This window comes from Nicotiana tabacum, chromosome 4 (genome assembly GCF_000715075.1).
Source record: "Nicotiana tabacum cultivar K326 chromosome 4, ASM71507v2, whole genome shotgun sequence".
NCBI classification, from domain to species: domain Eukaryota; kingdom Viridiplantae; phylum Streptophyta; class Magnoliopsida; order Solanales; family Solanaceae; genus Nicotiana; species Nicotiana tabacum.
The window spans coordinates 29,903,258-29,923,475 of NC_134083.1; the positions used below are offsets into that span (position 1 = coordinate 29,903,258).

At 37.9% G+C, this 20,218-nt stretch overlaps 1 protein-coding gene across 1 annotated transcript; it reads right to left on the bottom strand.

Annotated features, from left to right (window-relative positions):
- Positions 1 to 15,114: 15,114 nt before the first annotated feature.
- On the bottom strand, positions 15,115 to 19,948 carry LOC107785623 (protein DELETION OF SUV3 SUPPRESSOR 1(I)). Its single transcript, XM_016606964.2, has 3 exons — positions 19,817 to 19,948; positions 19,580 to 19,682; positions 15,115 to 15,433 (listed from the first exon to the last, which is right to left on the bottom strand). The coding sequence occupies exons 2-3, from the start codon at positions 19,671 to 19,673 to the stop codon at positions 15,303 to 15,305; spliced, it is 225 nt and encodes a 74-aa protein (XP_016462450.1). The 5' UTR covers positions 19,674 to 19,682; positions 19,817 to 19,948; the 3' UTR covers positions 15,115 to 15,302.
- Positions 19,949 to 20,218: the final 270 nt, after the last annotated feature.

A 20,218-nucleotide genomic window follows, 5' to 3' on the forward strand; every position in this document is an offset into this window, starting at 1 on the left:
CCTTGGAATTTAATGAATTATTATTCTTGCTTGTTTAGGAATTAATTGTTACTCCTGTAAATGAGATTTAATTGATAAATTAGAATTTATTTGAATTGAAGGAATTCAATTAATATATTGAGAATTGTTACATTTGAAGGAATTTGGTTATTTCTGCTGATTAAATAAATTATTGTAAGTTCTGTAAATCATGCTGATTTGAATATCCTAGTTTTATTTCAGTTATTATTATTGATCCATAGTGAGTGTCTAAGTCGGCAATCTCGTCTCTACCACTTCGAGATTAGGCTTGATACTTACTGAGTACACGTTGTTTACGTACTCATACTACACTTGCTGCACTTTTTGTGTAGGATCTGAGACAGGTACTAGTGGAGGACCTATCATCACATACCCACGTCATCCCGAGGCATAGTGGTGAGCTGCTTTTCTGAGCCGTTCTGCAGCTACCAGTGTCTCTTCTTATATTTACATTCTATCAGTTTCATTTCAGACAGTATTTGGAGTTTTGTATAATATACTAGATGCTCATTCACTTGTGACACCGGGTCTTGGCACACACATTGGTAGAAGTTGGTATTTTATTATTTTCTTGGAATAAAAGTTTAACCAATGTATGTTTGACTTATTAGTTGGCTTGCCTAGCTGTAGTGTTGGGCGCTATCACGACCTATAGGTGAAATTGGGTCGTGACAATATTGTTTTCTGCATCTATTTCATTTTCTGTGGTTAGTAGTTTTCTATACTTGTGTGTCTTTTGCTTGTGTTTCTTTCGAGCGAGGTCGAACATATTTGAACTTAGTCGTGACCGAGGGACAGTAGATGTTGGTTCGAGCGAGGTCGGATGCATCCTGAGTTTAGTTATGGCCGAGGGCTGGTAGGTGGTAATTCGAGCGAGGTCAAACGTAACCTAAATTTAATTATGGACGAGGGCCAGTAGGTGTTAGTTTGAGTGAGGTCGAACATAACCTAAATTTAATTATGGCCAAGGGCCGGTAGGTGTTAGTTCGAGCAAGGTCGAACATAACCTAACTTTAATTATGGCTGAGGGCCGGTAGGTGTTAACTCGAGCGAGGTCGAACATAACCTGAATTAATTATGGCTGAGGGCCGGTAGGTGTTAGTTCGAGCGAGGTCGAACATAACCTAACTTTAATTATGGTCGAGGGCCGGTAGGTGTTAGTTCGAGCGAGGTCGAACATAACCTGAATTTGATTTCAGCCGAGGGCCGGTAGGTGTTAGTTCGAGCGAGGTCGAACATAACCTAACTTTGAGAGAAAAGCGATGGTAAGTGTAAAGTTTATTGCCTTGACATTGTTGCATTTGTTACACACTTGGAGAAATTTATAGACTTTGGGTGTTGGCTGGCATTCCAGTCCCCGTCCTGGTCTACCTAGTCCATTCATAGGTCGATCTGGAGAGTAGTGAGAGGTCGAGCAATGAAACAGAAATTCGGGCCTTGACTTCGCATACTTCGACTTAGAGTGTTCCCTTCATCCCCTCGTTAAAAACCTCCTTGAGAAAACCCAATTGGGACAAAACTCAAGTGAGGGAAAAAAAGTATGACTTGGGGGCACTCTTTCCTTTAGAAGTTGAAGTACCTGAGGTGGTTGATATTCCTGTTGTTTGGTAGCAGCTTTCCTTCCATTGTTTCTACTTGAAATGATCCTTTATTTGCTTTTGCTGTGATTTTGTATGGACCGTCTCAATTTGTTCCCAGCTTACCTTCCCTGGGATCTTTGCTCGCTTGGGTTTTAGCTTTTAGTACGTAGTCTCCGATTTTGAGCGGTCTGGCCTTTGCTTTCTTGTTATAATAACGCCCTGCTTGCTGTTTTTGGGTGAGCATTCTTATATAAGCCATATCTCTTCCTTCGTCGACTTCATCGAGTTCCTGTCTTCGGCTATCATCCTTGCTTGTGCCGCTCTCATGGAAATACCTTAGACTAGGCTTTTCGACCTCTATTGGTATTACCTCCTCGGTCCCATAGACTAAATAGTAGGGTGTCTCTCCTGTGCTCGTTTTCGGAGTTGTTCGGTATGCCCACAATACTTCTGGTAAGACTTATGGCCACAGTCCCTTGGCATCCTCGAGCTTCTTCTTCATGATGTTTAGTATTGATTTGTTGGAGGATTCTGCTTGCCCATTTACTGCGGGGTGGTATGGGGTTGATAGTTTTCTTTTGATATGCCATTTCTCGAAGCATTCAGCAGTTTTCTTTCCCGTGAATTGGGGTCCATTGTCGCAGTTGATTTTTTTGGGGAGGCCGAAACGACATATTATATTTCTACATATGAAGGTGATTACTTCCTATTCCCGTATTTGGGCGAATGCTCCTACTTCCACCCACAGATAAAAATAGTCAGTTAAAACTAAAAGGAATTGTACTTTACCTAGTCCTACTAGGAGACGGCCTACGATGTCCATTCCTCATTTGATGAACGACAAAGGTGAGGTGACCATGTGGAGGTGATCGCCCACCTTGTGAATCATTGGGGCATACTTTTGGCATTACTCACATCTTTTTACAAAGTGTGGGCCTCCTTTTTCCAGGTGGGCCAGTAGTATCATGCCCTTATGAGGCATCTGATCAGAGCCCGATTGTCGGAGTGAACTCCACAATGGCCCTCGTGGACCTATTCAACGACGCGTCGAGTTTGGTTTGGACCCAAGCATTTTGCTAGAGGTTTGCTGTAAGTTCTCTTATACAGGTCGGTGTGGATGATATTGTATCTGGCCGCTTGCATTCTCAGTTTCTTGGTCTCTTTTTAATCATCTGGGAGTCTACCGTCCTACAAGTATGTAATAATATGATTGCGCCAGTCCAAAGTAAGTTTATGCTTCTTACCTCGACTTGGTCTAGCGACGAATTGAGGAGGTGGACCACACTTCTGTCTCTGGTTGTAATTTTTTTTATGGTTGCGGCTAGCTTAGCGAGGCCATCTGCCTCAGCGTTCTGTGCTTGTGGAATTTGGTCAAGCTGACATTCGTCGAACTCAGGTAGCAGCTTGCAAATTTTGGTCTGATATTTTTGCAATCTTTGTTCCCTAATTTGGAAAGTCCCTATGACTTGGTTGACTACGATTTTGGAATCAAAGCGTAGTTATAATCATTTTGCAGCATACTTGAGTGCTAGCCTCAAACCTGCAATTACGACCTCATACTTGGCCTCGTTGTTAGTCATGTCCGGGCACCTTATGGACTGGCGAATTACTTCGCCGGTTGGGATTTCGAGTACGAGTCCCAGTCCGGACCCTGACGCGTTGGATGCGCCATCGGTGTATAGGACCCATCGGTCTTGTGTTTGGGGGGAAGTTTTGGCGGCTTCTCTTTCAACTTCGGGCGTTACTTTTGCGCTGAAGTCGACGATGAAGTCAGCGAGTACTTGTGACTTTATCACTATTCGCGGCTGGTACGTGATATCGTGCTCGCTCAGCTCGATGGCCCATTTGGCTAGCCTTCCCAATAGCTCGAGTTTATGCAAAATGCTTCTTAGGGGGAAAGTCATGACAAAATTGTGGGTGACATACAACAATTGTGAGTAGAAAGTAAGGGGCATACCTCGGTCGTTCCGATGGGTTACCGTCCTGGGTCTTGATGGACCTTCGATCCTTTCTTGACTTCGCTTGTACTGAGGTTAGCCGGTGGGTTGGCCCATTGAGGTCGTCCTCATCCGCACGGACTTCGGCACAATAAGCTTTGTGGATCTCATCCCAAGTGGTCGGAGGATACTTCATCAATCGGCTTAACAATTTCCTCGTTGCTCTGAAACATCCGTGCTCAACCCGTTCTGAAAGGCTGCGACTGGCATCCCTTCGGACACGTTTGGCAAAGTCATCCTTACTCGGTTGAAACGGTCGAGGAAGTCCCTCAATCCCTCTCCCAGAGATTGTTTGATGGCAAATATGTCGTTCACTCTGGCCTCGGCCTTTATGGCTCCTGCATGGGCCATTACGAACTTGTCGGCCTTTTCTTCAATGGTTTCGATGGAGCCTGCTGGTAGCTGCGAATACCATGTTAATGCTCCTCCAGTGAGGGTTTCGCCGAACTTTTTTAGCAAAATGGAAGACACATGTTCCTTGGCGAGGTCGTTTCCTTTTACGGCAGTGACGCAATGAGTCACATGATCTTCGGGGTCGGTTGTGCCGTCATATATCCTGAGGTAGGGTGGCATTTTAAAGGTTTTTGGTATAGCATGTAGGGCTGCATCATCATTGTACGGTTGTTCAACAAACCGGTCGGCACCTCTCTTTGGCAACAACTTGGGGGCACCCGATATTTTATCAACCCTTTCCTGGTGTTCTTTCATTTGATCTCGGAGTGCCTTGTTCTCATTCTCCATTTCTTCCATACTTTTCAAAATGGTTGCGAGGGCATTATCACCTACATTATTAATGATATTGTGAGTAATACCTGTCATTGGAGGGAGTTAGTTGCACTGCTCATCTATCAGTTGTTTAGTGCAAGTCCTTACGTTTTCTATAGTCGCGTCCCGGGCGGACTTGTTGAGGACGCTGGTTAGCATGTCAGTTAGCCATGCTTCGAGGAGCTTTTTTACAGCTGGGGGCGTCTCCTCCCCCAAAGATGTGGAGGCTCCCTTACCAAGAGATTTTGTGAAGCTGCAGTAAGGAGGCGGCGACCCATCTCACCTGTGGGAGGCATTGGGCTTTGTGTCTTCATATGCCGCTTCACATCTTTAGTTGATGACGTTCATGAGGTTAGTTGGGAGGTCACTTATTATTCTCGTCCTTTCGTCTCGGTTACCTGCCATGTTGGGATTTGTACGTACAAAGCAAGGAGTGCCTTTTTTTTTTTTTTACGTTAGTGACCCGTGTTGGCTACAGATCTAGAAGAAACTAAAATCATAACTAAGAAATTCCCACAGACAACGCCAAATTGTTTGACCCAAAAACGTAAAACTTGGTTCAAACGACTAATTTCGGTTAAATATAGGTTAATCCTAGTTAAAAATAATATTTCTAGACATGAGTTCCGAAAACGTGACTAATGTCAAACAGATCAGGTGGTAGATTGATAGCAGCGTGCAATAACTATTCCAAAAAGTATGAGCAATAATGTAGCACTTAATAGCAATAAATAAAAATAAATGATATTTAAGTAAATAGGAGAAGTGATTCACCCAATAAAGGATGGATTAGGTGGTTGTTCCTCCTGATAATGATGAGTGACAGACAAATCTTAGAATGTATTATTCTCGAATCTGATGGAAAAATATGGAATAATATGAACGAGAATCTTGATGAAAAGATAGGGTTTGTATTTTAGTGAGAGAGATAGAGAGAGAACCTTTATCAAAAGTTTGTTCTTGTCAAATGAATGTCACATGCCCCATACCATTGTCCATTTTTCTATTTATATGAGACATATTCCTAATAAATCCTAATAGTACAAGTGTAGAGAATATTCATTAGAATATTTTCTTTAATATCCTATTTCAAAAACTAGCTGTTACAGTTTCATCAACGGTGCTCGACCTCGACCATTATTGACATCTTAATTACGAATCTCGCTGCTTCATAGTCGACCTCGACTAACGACGACTCGAAAATTCTTTTTTTTAGTGTTGTCTTTATCTTAAATATTATGGGACAGATTTTAACCCATACAATCGCTCCACTAAAAACTTTGTTGTTCAGCATTCTCCTATTGGTGGCATGGAAGGTCGATATCTTAAGTAGTCTATTTTTCATCTGTTTTCTTTTTATTTTTTAAATAACTCAAGAGCAGACTTTTTTGAAAGTTTCAAGGGAGTCGTGAATGTTGCCACTTGATCATTCAGAAGCGCCAAAGCGATTAAAGTGGCCGCAAACATGAAGTTGACGAACTGCAAGTTGCTTTCCAATAATTAATAGCGTTTCCTAAAGAGATATTTTTGGATACTACTAATAAGGTAATATATTAACGGCCAAAAAACCAAAGTTCGGTTCTTTTTTACTCAAAGAAATTAAAATATGTGGGGAAAAAATTTGGGGATCATAATATATATATAGCGCGGTGCAATACCACACTAATAATATATTTGTCCATTAAGGTATAGCGCGGTGTATTACCGTACTATATTTAAACTTTAAATGGGTGGAAAGTTATAGCGCATATATACCGTGCTATACCTAGATAAAAAAGTATGTAAGCCTACTTCCCAACACACGAGAATCAGAACACACACACACCCTTTTCCAGCGGTCCCCCCACCATTTTTAACCAAAACAAACTCGGTTAGAGCCCACCGGTCCCACAAAAGTGTAGATTCTCGGTCCCACATCGTGTATAAGGCGTTATCCTGTAGTGGGTTGCTCGTTTCGGCTCAAAATTACCAAATCTTTAACTTTTCAAAAAATTAAAATCGAGGTATTCCGACTCATTTTTTGTTAAAACTCATGTATAAAAAATGCCTATTAGTTATGTTTTACTGTGTTCTATGTTATTTCGTGATTATTTTGCGATTTAATTAATTTGCTATTTTTTATCCGGATTATATTATTATCCGGATTATATTATTAGCATGATAAAGAAATTAGTAAAATAGAAAAATTGTTATTAGTTAATTTTTACTTTGTTATATATTTTTTTGTGATTGTTTTGTAATTAAATTAATTTGTTATTTTTATCCGGTTTAGATTAGTTATTTGCTAAAATATTAGTAAAATAGATAAATTATTATTTTAGGAATAATTAATCTTATTTAGATGTTATTGTTGTACATATATGAATATGTGACTTTAGTTTCTCTGTAGTGGTATCGTGTGCCCGTAATTTTAATGTAGTGCTCGTATTTATAATTTAGTGCCCTTTTAGCGTAGTAAAATGTAGTGCCCTTTAGCGTTAGTATCTTTGTAGATATTGAAATTAATCATTTAATTATCTGTTAAACTCAAAAATATCTGAAAAAAGTTGATAATTCAAACACAAACTCTGTCGAATTCTAGTCAACAAATGTAAGAAAATAACATTAGAAAACAACAATATTTTTCAAACTAAGTTTACTTGGCCTGGCTTTATATGTATTGTGTTTACTCACGATTCCTGTTTTTACTTAATAGTTCATATGGAGGCCATACAACGACGAGTTAATAGCTGGTTTGCCCGATTATTGCGCGAGCACCGACTTATGTGGAGCTCTTCCGTCCCATTTATGTGTCTCGATATTGTCGAGCATCATCTCACCGAGCGAGTCGCCAGTTTGGTCGACCGCAGCTTGTACCTACTCCGCCCGCTTGGCTTAGGACACATTACTAGTGAGATGATCGTTCCAGGGTTAACCAGACATACGTGGCATGGCTAGAGGCACAGATTGAGATTTGGGACCGTCGGCATGACCTGATTCCGCCACCCCCTCCACCTGAGCGTACGGATGGTGAGCATGAGTATATGGGCTGGTACCGCAATGTTACCCAACTTTTCGTCGGGAATTCTGTTCATTGCGCTGGTGGTCAGTACATTCCATACGCCGGGAGGCATGAGGCACGGGTATGTTATCTGTTATACTTACTTATAACATTAACCTGGCTTTCCGTAAATAATATTTTACATGTTGGGCAGGCTATTGGCTTACATCTGTTCTACCAGTTGGGGCTGCAGATGCAGTAGCATACCGGTGAGGGAGCTACAGCTTTGCACGAGTATGGCCGCCAGGTTACAGATCTGGCTTCCCATACATTGAGGCGATCCCGAGATGACGAGCGCTTAGGATATGAGGCTGATTATCTGCCGCCGGAGCAATACCATCGTGGGCCAGTAGTGGAGCCTGAACGTGATCGACGTGGCAGGCGTGCCCAGAGAGGAAGAGGTGTCCCACGAGGTCGTGGGGGTCGGCGATGATGTGGTCCCCAGCAAGGGGGCGTTGAGCCACCTGTTCAGGATTTTAGAGTTTATCAGTCGGGTGACCACCTTGAGCCAGACGATGCTCCTCATGATATGCCGTCATTTAGCCTTCAGCTAATGCCAGGGACTTCGCAGGTGACCCCTCCAGCTCCATTGTTGATCGCGGGCACGTCCATTACGCGACATGAGTGGGATCAGTATTTTCTTGGTCCCCTAGAGCCATCGACGGTTGCTGATGATCGTCCGACACGAGATGTGCATAGTGAACGCCGACTGAGTTAAGGGTCATCATCGAGGGATACTGAGGATCTTTCACAAACCGATCAATGGCTGGTTTAAATGCCTAGAACACATATCTGAATATGTATTCTGGTATTCTCGGACTCCGTTCAAGCTTCCATTCAACAACAGTCCTGGAGTTAAAGTGTTGCAATGCGGCCATGTACCTGGGTAGAGATGCAAAGGACTTATACCAGTTACCATAAACAATTTCAAATGCACGTTTACGCCCGAGAAATGTCTTTCTTTTGGTAATGGTATACCCATATACCTGGTGGACAGATGTTATACACTCTTTGATCTTGTACCTTATGGACGCTTCAATGTGTGGAATCAAGACAAGAGAAATCAAGTCAACATTCAAGTTAAAATGATTCCCACTAAATGTGTCCATTTCACAATTGTGGGTGCCAATTTATTTTCAGCTTCCTCGCACTGAGCATCCAATTACAACCTGTAAACCATCTACGACAAATAACATTTTATACATCCGGAGATGACTCATGAACCACGATCTTACGATACTCTTTTATGTTGTACATTCGCACCGCCCTGCTTAGGCGCGCTTTATCATCAAAAAGTATGTCCTTTGACAACACCGTTTCTCTAGATTCATCCCACATTGTTGTCCGAATTTCATTAAGATACCTTGTGAGGGTATCCACATCCGGCATACTTGGAAAATGATCAAGGTAGGGAATCTCTCTTGAATGAAACGGCGCGTGGGACTTTTACACTCTTGATCTAACGGGAGGTGGAGCATGCTCCCTCGTTAAATCAGGTTCAGCATTCTCTTCCTCCTCATCATCACCCTCATCAGGGAAGGGTGTGTCATCTCTAGACTCATCAGCATTGTTGTCATATTCACTATTCTCTTCCTGACTCTGCGCATCTGCCAGATCCAGATTAAATATGTCATCTTCGGGCAATTGAGTAAGGATAGGACCTTCAAGTTGCTCGTTTTCACTGCACAACCAATAAAATAATGAGTTTCTCAAATTGATCCAAACATTACATATAGATTTATTACTTCACTTACAAATCATAATGTGTTGATATACTATGATGGACATTATCCTGTTGATGATGATTCACGGATGGACCACCATGATCCAACATACCAAAACTAGGCATATTCCAACTAGGCATTGGTTCATAACTTGTAAAATTCATATATGGCTTGTACCCCCTGTGTAATATATGAGTGTTAATAAAAATTCATTACATGAAAATAAATATCGTAACACAAAGGAAAATTGAAGTTTACCACTCGGCTTGTAGATTATGTAAACTAGGGGAGAAATTATTTCCTCGCTCCTCACTCGCCCGTGGAGATAAGTTTAGATCACGCCAAAACTCTTTCACCCGGAACCTGTTCGGCTAAAACTGCTCCAAAATAACTACCCGGTGATTAAGGGATATCTCTACTTTGCGAAACTTCATTATTGCGAACGTCTTCAGCCTTAACGTACATTTCCAACATTTTTATCACAAGATATTCCCGATGTTCATCCGGAGTCCTCAAAAAATCTCTCAGATTTTTATCGTCTTCGATGTTAAACTCAGCATAACAAGCAACCCCTTGCGGAGTAATAGAATACAGATATCTTCCGGTTACTTTAAGATTCACCGAACATTTGCTCACACTCATTTTTTTTTACATAACAACGATACCAATGTATCGTACTCCATTGTAAGTTGCAACTTAACATGACATTGTGGAGAACTATAGTGTACTGAGTTATTCTCCAGCACAATCTCACCCCCCCTCTCCCCTCCCCCTCCAAATATAATGAAACCCTAATTCTTCGCTTTTCAAACATTATGACAAAATACAAAATAACTTAATGAACAAATATTTAACGAACAAATATTTTGGAAAACTTGAAGGATTCTGAATGAATTTTTACAAAATCCTCCTGAAACCCTTTAAATAAGGAAAAAATTGATGTAATGTGCCCAATAATTAATTATAGCATGGTATTGCACTGCGCTATACTTTAACGGACAAACATATCGTTAAGGTATAGCGCGGTGAAATAACGCGCTATACATATTATGGTCCCCAAAATTATTTTCCATATATTTTGGTTCTTTAAGTCTAAAAAAATCACATTTTGATTCCGGACTCATATATTAACCGCGTAACTCTCTCAATTAATGCAGTTTCCCTTTCCCGCAAGATCCAATTGACTAAACGAATTCTGGAAACATTTCCCCATGTATGTGCATAACAATAGTTGTAGTACTAGGAGATACAGTTACTTTACCACGTTTAATGTCTGCAAGTTTATGTTAGGCACCACTGAGAATGACAAGACCGTGTGGATATGCCTTCTGAAGAGTGAAATCTTTCTAGACCATATAGATCCATTCATACTTCGGACAAAATATTTTCTGCACGGAACAATGTATTGTAAGTCTGTCTGAATCATCGGACCAATATAAAATAATTAAATCTGGGCAACGTTGTCATATTGTACTATATAGGCGGATCTAGGATTTTAAAAAGATAGGTATAGACGACGAGATTGAGACGAGTCATGGATGCGGAATACTGAGCTAGTATGTAGTTCAAACAATTGCTAAGCTAAGATTTGAGAGTAGTAAATGATGAGATAGGGAGCTAGACAAGAGATATTGGAGGATAACGAATTTTTTAACGAGATTAGTGATTAACTATATAACAAATGTGAAAATATTTTTTCTCTATAAGTCAATTACCGATAATTATATGTAGCATAACAAACGATTGACATAAATGACAAATTACAATAGATAAAAGTTCTTTACACTTAATATGCTAGAACATATATAATCTAAATATTTAATAAAAGGGAATAGCAAATTTGAAAAAATAAAAAAATAAAAAAATAAGAGGGAAACTTGAAAAATGACAAAAATAAAAGAAAGAAAAGAGAATAGTAGGTGGGGAAAAGGGGGAAAACGGAAGAAAGAAAAGAACAAGCATGAATAGCAAATTTTGAAAAAACCAAGAAAGAAAGGAAAGAGATAAAAACAAAATGAACACATAATGCTCATATCTGAATATAATAACCGCTTCGTTCTTTAAATAAAGTGCACCTAAACACTTTTATTTTGATGGGTTCCAAAGTAGACATTATGTCAAGTTTTTAGCATATTAACACTATAATTTACAGCTTGGGGAGGAGAGCACGGGGTCCTGTCAAAAATTTTAAGGTATCTACTATCATGGGCGGATGTAGTGTATTACTATCTGGTTTAATTGAATCTATAGCTTTCGACGCGGAGCAAAACTTTATATATAAAAATTCATTAAAATTACAAAAATAGTAGATATGAACCTATAACTTTAAAATATAACAATTTAAATGCTAAATCCTTAGAGGTTAACCCATAAAATTTATATTCTGAATCAGCCTCTACCTATTATTATTATTTAAATTTGTACGGACAGAACAAACTGCGGACATGAGTGAGGTGCTAAGATCCATGAAGGGATGATGAATTCTAGTGTCCCCTAGAGTAAGAACAATGTAGTCTCTATTTATTTATCTTTACATGTAGACCCTATAAGTCATAACGTTTTGATTGTGTTAGATCTAAAATTATTTCATTTCATTTGTAATTTCTCCTAAAATGGTTTCTTTACACATGTGACGCAGCTGACATGGCTAAATTGTGTGCAAATCACGCTGCCAAAGTGCGTGGACAATATTATTTTTATTAAAAAATTATGAGAATCAGAATAAAAAGAAAAAAAAAATAGACATTTCCCTTTGCTCTTCTCTTTTCCCCTGCCTCCCACCTCTCCCGTCTTCCCTACCAAACTCCCACCTCCCCTTCCCCCCTCCCCCCTCCTCTATTCTACCACATTAATGAAGTCAAGCATTTTAGTTTTCTTATTCGCCATTTTTTTTTTATATATGCTCCTTCTAATTTTAACAAAGAGAATAAAATTATCAACAATCAAGCTCGAAATATATCACATCGAAGTGTAAATTTGGGCATAATTTTCGCCAGCCAAACACTAAAAAAGGCAGAAGGGATAGCGATTTTCATTGCATTAATGGGGTCCAATCATACCCATTATTTTTGGTTTTACAAAAGGTTAGACAATGCTTTGAATAGGAGAAGAGTAATTTTTCTTGAAGTTGTATTGATTTTTCTTTTATTTTGACATTGGGTTTCAAATTTGGACTCTGAATTTTTTTCTTTCTTCTTGGAATTTTTTCGATTCTGATTTTTTCAACATTGTGAAGTCCCACTTTGAATGGATCAGATTTGAACTTTTACCATTAGAAATGGTGGTTGGGCTGGGGGAAGGTTCTTCTGGCAGGGCTATGGTGAAGAATAAAAGAAGAAAAAGAGAAGATAAAATAAAAATTTAATAAATTGATTTTGGAAAAAGATATGCCCCACAAATTACAGCTGTCAAATAATAAATGGTATGAGAATATGACGTGGTATTCATGTCGAGCAATTGAGATACACGCTCTAAGAGAGGAGCTTATCATAAATATTTTTATCGAGTTGAGGTGCCAAATTGAAAAAAATAAGAGTTTTAATATCGACTTTAAAATCTGATGCAAGTTTAGGTGGCCCAAAGACTATTCCCCTTTATTTATCTTTACATGTAGACCCCATAAGTCATAACGTTTTGATTGTGTTAAGTCTGTTAAATCTAAAATTATTTCATTTCATTTCATTTCATTTGTAATTTCTCCTAAAATGGTTTCTTTACACATGCTTCGCTCCACTAGAACAAAATCGAAGGGAAGCTAAAAACCAGTTAGAATCCCACAATAGTCGGGAGAAATTAGTAACATTATTGAGTTCAACAACTAACAAGGACGGAGCTTGAGTGGGGAAGTATAGGTGAGAGGAGTCGAGTTTGTGTCTGCTCACGGAAGGACCCTAGCTAGTTCTCTGTCTAGTTAGATGAAACAATTGTCCTGAACACAGTAAAATTCAGGATATAAGTAGGGGTGTCATGAGGCGGTTTGGTTTGGTTTGGTTTTTTTGTTAAACCAAAATCAAAGTCGGTTTATTAAATTTATAATCAAATCAAACTAACATAAACTCGATTTTTTCGATTTCGATTTTAGTCGATTTTTTTGATTTTTCGGTTTTATTTTTTAGTAATATTGTGCTTGAAAAAGAGATCAAATAATCACCAATTATCCGTATGATTACTATTCATTAAAATAATCTAAGATGACAGTTCTATCCAAATCTAAATGGACAAAATAACATAATTGGTTTAATCAAACACTTTACCTTACCAAATTGTATTGGAGCAGTAAGATGCAATTACAAACTTGAACAATGGCTACTTCTCAACAATAATTGCAGAGCGAGAAGCTCGTGTGAAGTGGAGGGAAGGATTTTCAATATTTGGTGTTCTTTGAGTTTGGAATTGGAACATACGAAGATATGTAATAAACCTATTTTATTGTCTTTTGTCTTGTTGGGTTTTAGTTTGGGCTTCAGATTTAGGTTATGTAGATAGAATCTACTTAGTGGATAGTTAATTTACGAGCCCACACATAAATAATATCTTAAGACATTGAAAACTATAAAATTGTTTAGAAAATACTTACAAATTAGATTTTAATGATTATTTTTTATGTATAAAATAATGTCGGTTTGGTTTAGATTCGGTTTGACTTTTTTTTTTTGCTAATACCAAACCAAATCAAGAGTGATCGGTTTTTTATTTTCGAACACCAAACCAACCAAACCAAATCACAAGTCGGTATTTTTCTTCGGTTTGTCTTGGTTCGTTGGTTCGGTTTGACTTGACGGTTTGGCTTGTACACCCCTAGATATAAGTTCGATAATATGATAATGCAATGGCGGATTAGTAAACAGGAGCTATGTATTACATGAATGAAGTGAAATCACAAATACAGATTATAGTCGATCGCTAAAATGATTTTCCTACATTTGGACTCTAGTAGAGTACGATTTTTGATTAGTAAGTAAAATAAAATTCCAACTTTAGCCTTGAAACGAATCATCGACATTAAAATTAACGCGTACTCAAGGAGATCTGGGTATTCTACGCAATGTGTTAACAATACACACATTAATAGTGCCGCGCCGTCTTTCAGCTATCATTGATCCATACGGAGTACTATGTTATGTTGCTAATATGTCGTATTAGAAATACAGGGTGACAAAATACTGAAGCGCAGTTATTCAATTCCGTATCTAATCTGGCCTCCAAACACAAACAAACGGCGGGGCAAAGCTAGAATCAAGTGCTAACAAAGTACATCATATATGCTTATAAGTTATAATCTGCCATCGATAGACATAGTGGATACCGCAAACCATTGAATTTCATGCGCAATCGCCCAAGCAGCCAAGCTATAATACCTCGAAACATAAATCCAAACGACAGGGGTTAAGCCAAAACCTATTGCCAACACAGTACATTCTTTTAATCTGCTCTTCATACCTTAACATGTCCTAATTCCTACCTATCGCCCATAAGATTAGCCCCCTTCGTTTTCCTTGCTAATGCAAACGAAAGAAATGCAAGGAAAATGTTCTCACTTCCCTTGCTAGTTTCCTTCTTGGAACGCCCTAATTTCACTCCTTTTCACTCTAAAAACACGCCCTAATTCCACTCCTTTTCACACACTACAAAATACAGCATCACGATGATGTTTTGCATAAAAACAGTCATTCCCCGCAGAAGATCAGAGCAGCAAATGCCTTGCACACCATAAACCATCTGAATGGAAGTAGTTCAGGGAACTCCAACTATGGGAAAAAGAATTAACTCACCTTAAAAAAAGGAATTTGAGAAAAAGGAATTAACCTACTTGAGACAGGTAGACTATGTCCAGTATACACATTTTTCTAGCTCTCCCACCAAACCCTAATCCTCTCCAAAGGATATATACAAAAAATGCATTCCCCAATACAGGAAATCAATCAAATTTGAAAGGTAAACGAAATACCGTACTCACTTCTGCTCAAACTAAGCTCACAGGAACTGTATTTAAGTTTGTATGTCGCAAGTTTGATAATGTGAACGAAAAGGTAAAGTTATTTCATGCTGCCTTCGGGAACACGGATAGAGGTGGTGCATGTTCAGAAAAATAAAGAGTACAAGCATATGGAAACATCTGAATCCAGTAGATGGTCTCTAATTTTGAGAAGAAGAAACAATCATGTGCAAGTGTAGCTTATTTCTTCTCGGTGTTGCTTTCCAATTCCCTTCTTAGCTGCAGAGAGAAGTCATCGTTGACATCATCATCATCCCAATCATCCTCCCATTGCTGTGTTACTTCTTTGCCTTCCTCTTTGTCCTCCCATTCTGAACATATTGTATTTATATGAAGGTCATGACCAGATACTACAAAGAAAACTCAACAAGAGGATGAACAACAAAGTGGTCCTAGAATAATAGATTTTCTGACTAATAGCATGTTTGGCCAAGCTGGAGAAATCAGCTTATTTTGAGAAGTGCTTTTGAAAAAGTGCTTTTGAAAAAAGAACTTTTGGAGAAAAGCAGTTTGTGTTTGGCTAATCACTCTGAAAAATACTTTTGAGCAATAATTTGTGTTTGGCCAAGCTTTTCAGAAAGTGCTTTTAAGTATCAAATTACGAATAAAGACATGAATAGATTTACTTAATAGTTAATATTATAAGTAAATAAATAATCTTAAAATTTTGTTATTACAGGAAATAATTAAATCTTTTCATTTTATTTAAGTAAAATATGAAAATAAAATTTAAAAGTACTTAATTCTTTTAATATAAGTTAAATATATTAAAAATTATTCAACAAATATAAAAGCATTCACCCCTAGAGTTACTATATATTAGAAAGTTATCCTAAAACTAATAAGAAATATTTATACATTAATATCCTAAGTATTAGGTTTAACGGTTATTTTGGTATATACTATATTTTGTTAAAGGTATTTTTGGTAAGAAAAAAAGTCAAAACTGCTTCTGCTTTTGGGAAGAAACTACTTTTTTCTGCTTCTCAGAAACTGCCTCTGCTTCTTTCCAAAAGCACTTTTGCCAAACACCTCAAGTTAGGAAAAGAAGTGCTTTTGAGAAAAAAAACATTTTTGGCCTCTTGAGAAGCTTGGCCAAACAGGCTATAATACATTAAAGGGAAAAAGAGAATATAGGACCCTTCCTCTTTCAATGGAACAAAACAAAAGGGTACAGTTACTCCAGAATTGAGAAGCCCATACAAAAAGTTCAAATACCAAGGTTATCAGGGCTCAAGTGCGAGCACTAAATACTTTCGACATATAAGACATGCTATGGTGAATTCACAAGGCATCTAAGAGCTTATTCAACATCGAAGGTATCTGGGTAACAAGGTTAATTACTTAACTTAAAGCTACTTGAATCTCAAATAATAACATGCAACAAGATTGAGCATGCTAAACTTGGTGAGAAACATTATAGATAAAAGGGAAAGGACAAGATCAGAAGTTGTAACTGATTTAGTTGCCAGCAGATGCTGCTTCATGCAGTGGTACACAAGAATTCCGTTGCAACCACTATTGAATTTGTCAAGAGAATTAAAAAATTGTAAAGCTTCCTCAAAGATAGGTCGTTCCGGAAAAAGTTGCCAAAGTTTAAGTGCAAGGCTTGAGGAAAGCTGAGCAAAATTACTTGATTTATATTGAAAATAAGTTTCCCTTCCAGCTCCATTACCTAGTTTGTTACATTAGCTTTTCTTTGTAGCAAATACAAGAATTCATCAATATATGCAAAAGAATGACAGCAATTGTGTTCTTAAGGAAGACTATGGTTCTTATAGAATACGGTGGGGCAATAGAAGTTTATTTGCCTACAGCAGTAGAAAAAAAGCTGAATCCATGAGGAGTCAGTTCTTATGGGATGGAAATGCTACAAAAAGGAAAATGCATTTGGTCAAATGGCAGGTGGTGTTGAATGATAAAAAAGGAGGAGGTCTTGGTATAAGGAATTTGAAAATGCACAATAAAAGCCTACTCTTCAAGTGGCTATGGAGATACATGCCGGAAGGTAATGAAGTTTGGAAGAGGTTGATCAATGCTATTTATGGTAAGAAGAAAGGGTGGAGACCTCTCTCTTACGCTTAAATGCAAGAGGGGGTATATGGAAATACATAAATAGACTATGGGGAGAGTTTTTAATACAAAGTTGGAACTTGGAAGTTGGGAATGGTCAGAAAATTAAATTTCGGACAGATCTATGGATAGGGGATGAAAGCCTGAAAATGAAGGTCCCCAATTTGTTCAACTATGCTGTCAACGAGGCTGGAAAATAGTTTTTACAAGAAATTTGGATGACTGGGAAGTTGAGGATTTCTGTCACCTGCTCCAACAAATTGAATCTGTTTCAATTGATCAGAGCAAGGTGGACACTCTGTTGTGATAAAACTTTTTCAGTGAAAAGTTGTAATAGCATGATGGTAGAGAAGTCAAATCACAGAGATACTAATTGGCCTTGGAAGATGATTTGGTAAACCAAAGCTCCAGTTAAGGTAGCATGTTTTTGGATGGATAGCTATTTGGGAGGCTTGTTTGATTCCGGATAACTTGCGGAAAAGAGGCTTCAGGTTGTGCAATAGATGTTACTTGTGTGAAGAGGAGCAGGAATCAGTAAATCACCTTCTCCTCTATAGCAGAGTATCTAGGCAATGCTGGGATCTATTTCTCAGCATTTGTGGCATTTCTTGGGTGATGCCTCAAATGGTAAGGGGTCTTATAGAAGCTTGGCAATCTCAAAGAGTATCCAGAAGACTGAAACAGATATGGAGAACCATTCCATTGTGCATTCTGCGTACCTTATGGCTGGAAAGGAACAAGGCTTGCTTTGACGGGCACAGGAATCACATTATTAGAATTAAGAATACATGTCTTCATAATCTGTATTTTTGGTGTAATTGTAGTAATTTACTAAATCAGAATCAGTATATTTATTTCTGGAGATGTTAGGAGGGAGAGTAGTATGTGATTGTTGTTATCTGGGCTGCATCTTATACTATTGTGTACCATCTTGGTACCTTTTTAATAAACTTTTACCTTATCAAAAAAGAAAAAAAGAAGTTTATTTGGTAAATGTAAATGAATACCAACTGTAAGCTTTCCCGCTTGCTAGTTAGGTGAGTAAATAAGTAGTGGAGGCATCTGCAAAGGTAGGATAAGCGGTAACTAAGTAAAGTGTCACTGTTTGGTTGTTTGGTCTTGTATGCAGCTCTAAATGAGCCACAAGAAAATTTGATATATCAGCAGTCTATATAAAACTTAATTGTGTATTATTCATGTAGTTGGTTAAATTCAAGGCCAAATACATGGCCCCTCAAACTTGGTGCGGAGTGTCAGTTAGACACCTCAACTTTGTAGTGAGTAGTAGATAGGCACCTCAACTCGATAGGAATGTATCTCATGAAGGTGTCCACAAGCGTGTAACACAAGCGCAACCGACGTTCAAAAAACCCAATTAAAAGACACGTCAAAAAGCAAAAGAAAAAAAGAAAGAAAGAAAAGTTGAAAAACAATGGAAGAAGAAAAAAAGAAAGAAAGAAAAGTTGAAAAACAATGGAAGAAGTTATCTTCTTTCTCATGCACACCATCTCTTTCCATCACCATTCTTAAACCTGAAACGAAGTCTTCTTCACCTACACATTTTAGAACCCTTCTAGATCTTATTCTTCCTCAAACTAGATCTTGAGCCTCACGTTCTACCAATTTTCCGCTCTCAATTTACAGTAACAAGCATGGATTGAAAGGAGGAGAATTTAAAATATGAATGATTAGGTTGAAGATATCACTCATCTAGATTGAATATCTTATCCATATCGAAAAAGTATCCTATCAATGTTGTTAAAAAAAAGAACTAAATAACGAATGTTCAATCAAGTTTGGCTTGATTAGAGATGGTATTTGATGGTTTAAACATAAAGTATCACTTTTTTATCAACAAAAGTACACTACACATTTTTGAGATATTGCAATTGAAAATGAACCGCATGGAGCTCGAAAGCAACAGTGACAATGTAACCTATGGAGCAGATAGCAAGGAATATTCTACCTTATCGACAATTCAAATCACAAGTGCAGATAAATAGCAAATCAATGACCAGGATCATCAACTTTTGTAACCAGGTAAAAGCTATGTTGCTCGGACTCTCCAAAAGTGCTGCCGCACCCGTGTCGGATCCTCCAAAAATGCACTAAATTTGGAGGATCCGACACGCACCCAACAACATTTTTGAAGAGTCCGAGTAACATAGGGTAAAAGCACGAGCATCATATATTACAACATCAGATCATAAGTACAATTTAATTTAAATAGTAAACAAGGCACTTACTTTATTTAATTTTATGTTACTTCCTTAGCTAGAATCTTAGGAACACAGAATCATGACGCAAAATATCATCCGGAAAACACATTACTCAAATATACAGATAAACCAAAAAGTAGAAGAACGATATGATGCTTAACTCACCTTGATCAATTTCAAACTCTTCAAATTCGTCATCGTCTTCGAATAGATCCATCTTCACGTCTTCAGCCGCTGGCTTTGGTTGTTCAGTCGCCATTATAAATTCCTAAAAAAGAAGACAATAAACTATAAACGAAAATATGGAAGATATAAACCCTAGCTTTGTTCAATGAAGAACAGGGAGCATAGACAAATTCTAACTGGAAACTGAAAATTAAAGGGACAAGAAATCAAACTTACAGAGATATGGAGAATTTGGGAAACTATACTTTTGCTTGTTCCGCTGTTTTGATTGGAATCTAGATTTTTCTGTAGTGGAAGGGAACTTGGGAACTTTATAAAAGCATCTGCGAGGTTTTCGCAGGGACTGGAGGCCAAACCTTAAACGGCGTCGTTATTCGTACTTTTAATATACTACTAGTTTTAGGATATGCGCATTGCGCGTGTACCCTATCTCAACGAATACAAAATTTTAGAAAATTACATAAATATTATATTAAAATTTGTGTTTGAGTTATAAAATAAAAATTAATAAAAGATTAAGTTTCTAAAAATTATTGATCTTAATTAGCTAACGTAACGACCCGGTCGTTTTGAGTGTATTAGCCCCGATCCCATATTTACTGCTTTCCTCGTACCTTT

Bases quoted from the DNA above. Each gene is read 5' to 3' on its own strand.
- LOC107785623 (XM_016606964.2), bottom strand. From the start codon at position 19,673: ATGGCGACTGAACAACCAAAGCCAGCGGCTGAAGACGTGAAGATGGAT. The intron at 15,434-19,579 runs GTGAGTTAAGCA...CAATATGTTCAG, and splicing joins AGAGTTTGAAATTGATCAAG to AATGGGAGGACAAAGAGGAA.